The 8954-nt window shown below is 37.8% G+C and overlaps 1 protein-coding gene across 1 annotated transcript; it reads right to left on the bottom strand.

Moving 5' to 3' along the window:
• LOC130988529 (uncharacterized) lies at positions 1-1238 on the bottom strand. Its single transcript, XM_057912411.1, has 2 exons — positions 428-1238; positions 1-350 (listed from the first exon to the last, which is right to left on the bottom strand). The coding sequence occupies exons 1-2, from the start codon at positions 1193-1195 to the stop codon at positions 138-140; spliced, it is 981 nt and encodes a 326-aa protein (XP_057768394.1). The 5' UTR covers positions 1196-1238; the 3' UTR covers positions 1-137.
• Positions 1239-8954: the final 7716 nt, after the last annotated feature.

Here is an 8954-nt window from a genome sequence, read left to right on the forward strand (position 1 = left end):
TCATTCATCATTTCAGATTCAAAAGTGCCAAAAAAAGGTTATAATGTACAGAAAGGTGGAATAGTTTTATGTTTATCCAACACTGACATTCAAAAGCCTAGATTCAAAAGCAAATCAAAAGTTGTTGTAGTCTTCAATCACTTGTTAATGCTCTCTTGTGTAGCTGAGCATTCCAACAATGTGCTTCCTGACGGCAGATTGCTTGCAACACTGCCGGCTGCACCACCTCGAGCGCTTCCTCTTGCACCACCCCGAGCTCTTCCTCTTGCACCACCCCTTGGTCTTCCTCTTCCTCTGCCACCTGATTCTCCTCCGTGGGTGGTATGGGTGACACCCCTTTGATCAGGTGTCTGCAAGAATTAGTGACAGCAAGAGTTAACATATCATCATACACATATGCTAAAATAATTGAAGAGTAATGACATACCCTAAAGTATTGGTTGCCACTGCCCTCACTGATGTAGAGTCCAGCACCCCTCATTGCAATTGCCTTCTCCATGGCAATCTGCTTTTGCTCTGCCTTGGATATCACAGGCATCTTCCCCTTGTCCTTTGTTGTAGCCTCATTCTTCTTAGGCCTCCCCTTTGCTCCCTTTTCTTTTGTTGGCTTCTCGACCTTCTCCTTCTTACAGCCCCTTGTGTTATGACCACGCTCACCACAGTTACCACAAGTCATTACTAGCCCTTTTCTTTTCAGCCTATTAGGATTTTTGGGATCAACCTCATGGGGATCCCTAATCCTATTCTTCTTAGGCCGCCCAGGCATGTTCTTCACTGTTGGAGGCTTAATCACACTACCCTCACACTGTGGCCAATGCAATGGACCATTCAGTGGCTCCAATGCATATTTATAAGCCTGCAAATACTTGGAAATTGTGTAATACTCATGCACAAAGTTAGATGCATCATCATTCAAGTACTTGATGGCAGCAAGACCATGTGTGCAAGGTATACCAGTAAGCTCCCAGACTCTGCATGTACATGTCCTCTGTGGAATATTGACAACATATTTCTCACCCTCGTCATCTACCTCAAACTTATCCCCAAGTGCAGGTATAGTGTTCATGTTCCTAGACTGAAACTTCATTTTCTCAAGTTTTTTGTTGATCATAGGACAAAGCCTATCAGAAACCACTGCCATATCATGTAATTTTTTCACTTGCCTCATCATAAGGGCTGTCCTGATCTCTTCCATACAGTGTATCAAGTGTTTTCCCCTAGCACTAAGTATCCAGCCATTGAAAGTCTCACTTATATTATTGTCTACCAGATAGCCTCACATTGGTCTTTAGACACTCTTCTAAATCTAATGAACCAACCATTAGCTATTAACATCTGTAAGGAAACCCAACATATCCATCACCTCTTTATCGGTTTTGATTACCCTAAATACATATGATTTAGGTTCGACATAGACTAACTTAGCCCATCCAGAATAACCCAAACTCTCCACTAAATCCTTCAAATCAAAAAAACCAAACGTATCTACATCAAGGTCATGAAACCCTACCTTTTTACCCCCACCATAAGCATCAAAGCCCTGAACTTCACGAAACTCTCCACCATGATGAACGAATAGTGAGAAGTTATCACTGCAATGTAAAAGCGAAAAAAAATCATTTTCCAAACCCTAACCGATTGCGAAATACAACAATTAAGAACTATCTAATATCACACTTGAAATTCGCGATTTTACGAACATACCTTCCACCCATGTTATCACACTCTGAAATCCACCTTCTATCTTCCTTCAATTTCAGACGTGCTCTTCAAACGTATCTCTTTGCCTTCGTAGCTTGTTCGTTGTCGGAATAGTTGAAGAAATTGCTTCGATTTTTCTTGGATTTGCCTAAAACCCCTTCGACGTTCTATCTTCCCTCCAAATTCAACCGTAAGTGTAAAAGTGGTGCATCAAAGGAGATAAAGCATGTGTTAGAAAAAACGACGACGTTTTCTACTCTTTTTTTGCCAGCGTGTATAACTTAGCCACGTACTATGCCACGTAATGTCCACATAATCACCGGTCAAACTTGGCTCTGATCGGAAATCTCGTCGGGGGAAAATCGCGATTAAATTAAAAGGTCATGTATTCTGGGGCCAATTTTGAAGGTCATGTGCAATTTGCAATTTTGGTGAAAGTTCGTGTATTTTTTGGCTATTAACCCAATTTTTTTTGACTTGATATATTGTAGTATAAGAAATATTAAATACTACTCATATACACCACGTGTTTTTTTGGAAAAGGAAAAAGGTCCATATATTATGCGGACAAAGTAAGAGAAGGGGCGGATGAGATCCCATATATGTAACACAATTTAGTGTGTATTACCGTGTACCACTCATAATCTCTTTATTTCATAGTTATTTTTTGTAAAAGTAAAAATTATTATTATATTATGATTCTATGAACTCTAATTAATGTAGTGCATCAAAAAATAAGTATCATAACTTAGTACAAGACATGTTATTTTTGTATGCTACCGCAAAATTATATCCAAGAAAAAGATAAGAATGTTCATATTATTGCAAAAGTACAGAACATATTTTATGTCCCTCCAAGAATATTCATCCTTAACCTAATTAAGGGTGGGTTAAAAAACCCCAATATTTAATTAACCTAATGCTTGAGTTGAGTTATATAGTAATAAGTAATATCCCTCTTTAAATAGACGCCTGTTGACTTAGAAGTATTATTAGATTCTATTATTGTTAGTTATACAAAGCGATATTATTGATTGTGGATTGTGAATTTGTGATTAGTGATGCAATTATAAAATATATAGTAACTAAAAATGATATACGTATGCAGGAAGCTCAGATTTGAATATTTGATGCTAGCTACCCAATTAATAACACATTTTGTCATTAAATGTCATATCCACCTCTCATTTTTATTTCATTATGCGCATGAACTCGAATTTGAGATATTTAATTTTGGACATTAATCAATGTATCGCTAGACAAGGGACGCATCTGGGTACATTGTCTTCTTGTTAATTTGTTAAGTCTTTTTTTGACACACAAAGTTTGGTATGGAAGGATAGTAAGACACACACTAACAAAGACCAATAAGTCACGTGGTTAATGCGAGCAGCTCTAGCTCTGTATTTGGCAAAAAAGCCAAATAACCATACCTACCTGCGTCAATATTCACGCGTGGGGTTGGTTTGCCCAAATCTGCTTTTGCCTCTCTCAATAATTGTATACCAATTGCCTTAATATTTTCCATCTATACATATTACATTAAACGTTTTAAAAAAAAAAAAAAACTCTCATTATAATTGCCATTGCTTATTGCAGAATTAGTATTTGACTTGGCATATTTCAAAACTATAATTTGTTGTCCTATACATGTAGTCAAGATTATATACAACCGGGCGATTATGAAATTGGCAAGTCAAGTGTTGAATGGTTGGTTTTTCTATGGAATTATAATATGGTAGGAGTCTCACTTTCTATATGGATTTTTTTTAATTAGGTGGCGTCAGTTGAAATTTGATCATCTTGTGTATGTTAGAGCATCCACAATGGTTACACGATAGCCATTACACGATAGGGCTATCGTGTAAATGAGTTATCGTGTAACCGTTGCGGGAGAGGGTTACACGAGGGCTACACGTTCTATCGTGTAGCCCTTTAAACGGTAATATATAGGCGCGTGTTTTACACGCGCCTCTTTAAAAAAAAAAAATGGACATTCGAATTTTAAATCATTATTTGTAGGCTTTGACTGCTTTGACTCCTCGGTTTGTGTGCCAAAATTTGACCGTTTGGATTTTTTTTTTTTTTTTTCAATTTTTCTTCTCTTTATAACTACATCTTCCTCCTTCATCTTCCTCACTTTCACTCTACAATTCTCCTTCTTCTTTCAATTTCTTTCATTCTTGTTCCTCTTTCAAGCGCTTTCATCTTATTTCTTCCGACAATGGCGGAATCCGACCACGGTTCTTCGTCTGATTCATCCGACGGTGTAGCTAATGCGATCATGGAGGAGATAGAGTTGCAGAAACAACTGCTTGCTCACATCTATGGCCAGCCGGCTCCGGAGGCGGGACGTGTGAAACGTCCCCGATCTTACGTCCACCGTGATAGAGAGGAAGCCCACCTACGTCTTATGCAAGACTACTTCCACGACAATCCGACGTACGGACCTACATTTTTCCGGCGGCGTTTTCGAATGCAGAAGGAGCTTTTCTTGCGCATCGTGGAGGCTGTTCAAGGTATAGATACTTTCTTCCACATGACCACTGATGCAATAGGTCGGGACTCTCTTTCCCCGTTGCAGAAATGCACGTCGGCTATCCGCCAGTTAGCCACCGGGCTCTCTGCGGATACTTTTGACGAGTATCTCAGAGTCGCCGACTCCACCGGGCGTGTATGCCTCAAGAAGTTCTGCAAGGCGGTCATCCGGGCTTTTGGAGCCCATTATCTACGCCGTCCAACGCCGGAGGACATCACACGCCTTACCCAGATGCACGAGGTGCGACACGGATTTCCCGGGATGCTCGGGAGTCTTGATTGTATGCATTGGGGGTGGAAGAATTGCCCAAAGGCGTGGCACGGCGCCTACACACGCGGGGATCAGGGAGAGCCCACCTTGATATTGGAGGCCGTTGCATCCCACGATCTGTGGATTTGGCATGCCTTTTTTGGTGTCGCTGGTTCGAACAACGACATCAACGTTCTCAACCAGTCGCCTCTCTTCGCCGACGTGTTGGATGGAACTGCCCCGCCTGTGCTCTTTCAGGCGAATCAGCGCTACTACCAGATGGGCTACTACTTGTGCGACGGCATATATCCAGAGTGGCGTTGCTTCGTCAAGAGTCCACCGATGGCGACAAATCAGAAGGAGGCGAGGTTCAAGAAGATGCAAGAATCGGCACGGAAGGATGTTGAACGTGCCTTTGGAGTCCTTCAAGCACGGTGGGGAATAATTCGCAGTCCCGCGCGGAATTGGTACTTGGAGCACCTCCGGGACATCATGCTGTGTTGCATCATTCTCCACAACATGATTGTGGAGCACGAAGGTGAAGGAGCAACCAATTGGAGAGATGACGACGCGGGACATGGGGCGTCTAGCAGTGACTCGACGGAGAGTGGTCGAGCAACCCCCGTTTCATTCGAGGAATATGTCCAAAGAGATGTCCTTCTCCGAGATAGGCAGTTGCACGCCGCGCTCCAATATGATTTGATGGAGCATGTTTGGGCACGTTTCGGACCTCTAGGGCCGGAATAGTTATTTGTAGTATTTGTTTTTATTTTATTAAATTTTATGTAATTTTTAGGAATTTAAAATTTAATGCAATTTAAATTTGAAGTAAATTGTGTAATTTAAATTTATGAAATTAAACTTAAATGAAAAATGAAAAAATCAAAACTAATTCTATCATGTAAGCTATCATGTAACCCCACTGCAACATCTTTACACTATGTGGTCCCCCATCATAAACCCCACTATCATGTAAGCTATCATGTAACCCCATTGCGGATGCTCTTATAGCTGTCCAACTTATTTGTATTTCACTTCGCTACATTTCAATTCAATAATTATTTGCTCAAAAATAAAAAAATCAATAATTATTAATGAAATTGAATTTTGCAATATGGTTCTCCGAATAAGATATCAATGTTGTTTTAAATTTTAATGACGTATAATGATGTAGCTTTGCTAGGCGACGCGCGTCAACCGTCATACATTATAAACGGTTAGAAATTTCCCAAAATGACAAGTCATATTTACAATTCATTTTCTTCTCAAGGCTTTTGCAATCATGTCAAGTTAGCAGTTTTTTTTAGAGGGGGAGGCGCTTTTTTTTTTTTTTTTTTTATATATATCTTGGGGGAGAGAGAGCATGAACCCTGAACCTCATTTGTTACACTATTTATTAAAAGACATGTTCGTCACATTCTAGACCAGATGCTTCATCTATATCCCCTAACATTAATCTTCTTCCCTTCTAATTTTCACACAAATTAAGCAAATGAATTCGAAAAAGTAAAATGGCCACAATTATTTCATATTATACTCGAAATATTTGCGAATCCAACCTGAGGGTGATGTGGTATTTCATAAGGAGTATTTGTTAGCCTAAAATTACTTACTCCTATTACTCGACATAAGGAGTATTTAGCCTAAAATAACTTACTCATCTCAAAGATCATTAATAGGAGTAATTAAAGAAATTTTTACTAATATTCTTATAATTCTAAAATGAGACTATAATTTTGTGGTGAAATAAATAAGAGACTGTATTTTTTATGCGACAGAAGGAACATTCCTCTTCTTTGACTCAAAGTTAAGGAGAACCATGCTTGTATCAAACAAGCATGAGCCTGCTCCAAAGTTATCAATATGAAAAATAAAAATGAAAGTAAAGGATCATTTGTATGAATGTTCCATGCGTGATATGTTCCGTCAAATATTATTTCGCAAATTAATGTGAGCGCTGGTGATTGACTTTATATATATATATATATATATATATATATATATATATATATATATATATATGAATTGGTTCAATTGAGAAGCTCAAATGTGTTGAGAAGTTGAGAAGCAATGTAATAGATGAACATGTTAGTACATTTTGATGAACATGGTAATTAGACACTATATAAATAAATTCTTTGAATATACCAAATACAACTGACGAACATACGAATCTATTTAATTTGTTAAAAAATACGTCACCGCCAATGATCGAACCCCAGATCAAACTCGTGTTCATAAAAACTAATTGACATGTTCATCTATTAAATTGCTTCTCAACTTCTCAACACATTTGAGCTTCTCAATATAACCTAACCCTATATATATATATATATATATATATATATATATATATATATATATATATATATATAGGGGCGCGCTCCAGTGAGACCCCATAATTTTCGTGAAACACTAGGACAATGAATAAGACATACTCCCTCCGTCCCGCTATTTAAGTCTCGTTACTTTTCGGCACGGAGATTAAGAAGAAGCAAATTAGGTGAATAAGGAGTGTGGTCCACATATTTAAGTATTGTGATTAGGGAATAACTAATTATTTCTATTTTATTTTATCAATATCAAAAAGTCTTAATTTTTTTCTTATTAATTTAATTTTTAATAACCTATAATTAAATTAATTATTCCTTAAAATTCGAAATATACCAAAATCTGCAATTTCCAAAAAAACTAAAAAAATCTGCATTTACGAAAAATACTTCAATCAATGTGCATTTCAAAAATACAAAATCTACAATTCAAAATCAATGTGTTCTTCAAAATCAATGTGTTCTTCAATCTGCAAAATCAATGTGTTCTTCAAAAGTAATTTTGAATCCAAAATCTACAATTCTGGATTCAAAAATACAGAATTCAAAATTTGCAATTCAAAATCTCCAACTTCAAGCTTTAATAAACATTTCCAGAAATCTGCAACTTCAAGCTTCAACCCATTTCACCAATCCATTCTATTTGAACACATTAGAAATCGAAGATAGGTTCCAAAGCGAAACAGTTCTTAAAGAGGGGGAACCGCGGGATATGGCCTTGAGACCAAGATCTGTCAGCCCACGAGTAGAAGCACTTCCTCGGATGGAAAGCTTTCCCAGACCTCCACGACTTGCAGTCCCAACAGCTATGGAAGCAAGTCTCACATCAGTTGCCTTTTTCCCCTCCAAGCATCTAGAGAGAAATCCGTTAGATTCTTCTTCATCGGGCCTAATTCCATCCACACCATCAAATTCACACTTCCCCTTAAGAGAGAGAGCAAGGAGAAAGAGATCTCGATAGAGAGAGAGAATGGGGTTACCTGAGACAGAGGGCGGCGGTGCGACGGCAACGGTGGTGGCGGGACTCACCAAAGGGGCGAAAATTCGAAGAAAAGCAGGGAACCCTAGAAATTGGGGTAAGAGAAAAGCAAGGTAGGAGGGAAAAGAAGAGGCGGCGTGGGTGGAGGCGGCAGGGGGTGGCGTGATGGTGGAGGTGGGAGGGCGGTGGAGGTGGCAAGATGGTGGAGGTGGGAGGTGGGAGGGCGGCGGATTGGTGAAGAAAAGAGAGAGGAAAGAGAATGAATAAAACGTATATCTAATGAACAAGATGTATATACTGATGAAAAATAAAATTTAAAAAATTCGTAATGAATAAGACATATATACTGATGAACAGGGCCGTATATACTAATGAACAATGCAGTATATGCTGATGAATAACAAAATTTAAAATATTATGCTCCCTCTAGGATTCGAACTCTGTGAAAAAAAATCACCCTCCAGATACAATATCAGCCATAGGATTGATAAAATAAACGCACCAGATCGTGCCCTAGATCTCACTAAAATTAGGGGGTCTCATTGGAGCGGCCCCCTATATATATATATTATTGTTGTTGATTTTCATTTAACATTATTTTTTAAAAATATACAATTAAATGAATAAATTTAAAGATCGCGTCATGATGGACTCGAACCTAAATTTTTTTTATCTTAAGCATTATTTAACCATTCTACCGTTTGACCAACACAAACACACTAATTTAGCGTTATTGTTTTTTAGTGTTAGATGCTTGCTACATATTCGCCATGCATTTCATGTGTTTTCCTATTTGGATTAATGGTAGATTTTATTCATTGTGAAAGATAAAAAAATTAAAAATACATACTATTATAAAAGGGTTATTAGCATCTATATACATTAACTTTTGGGGTAGTATGATTTTTGCATATAAACTTTGAAATGAGTAAAAAAATAGTACATAAACTTTAATGTTGTAGTAAATTTACCACAAATTCAACTTTCGTTCAAATTAAAGCTGACGTGGCAAGTCGAAATATCGACGTGTACTCATCGGACGTTTTAAAAAATGACATCGTATAGGACATCTATAAAAGATATTGTATAAGACATATGTAAACCTAAAAATTGTAGGGTTCTTATAGAGATCGAATGTCTAGAAATTGAATTAATT

The sequence above is a fragment of the Salvia miltiorrhiza genome, chromosome 6 (genome assembly GCF_028751815.1).
Source record: "Salvia miltiorrhiza cultivar Shanhuang (shh) chromosome 6, IMPLAD_Smil_shh, whole genome shotgun sequence".
NCBI classification, from domain to species: domain Eukaryota; kingdom Viridiplantae; phylum Streptophyta; class Magnoliopsida; order Lamiales; family Lamiaceae; genus Salvia; species Salvia miltiorrhiza.

Excerpts from the sequence above, each read along its gene's own strand:
- LOC130988529 (XM_057912411.1), bottom strand. The coding sequence starts at position 1,195 with ATGGAAGAGATCAGGACAGCCCTTATGATGAGGCAAGTGAAAAAATTA. Across the intron at positions 351-427 it reads GTGGCAACCAATACTTTAGG|ACACCTGATCAAAGGGGTGT; the intron begins GTATGTCATTAC and ends TAATTCTTGCAG.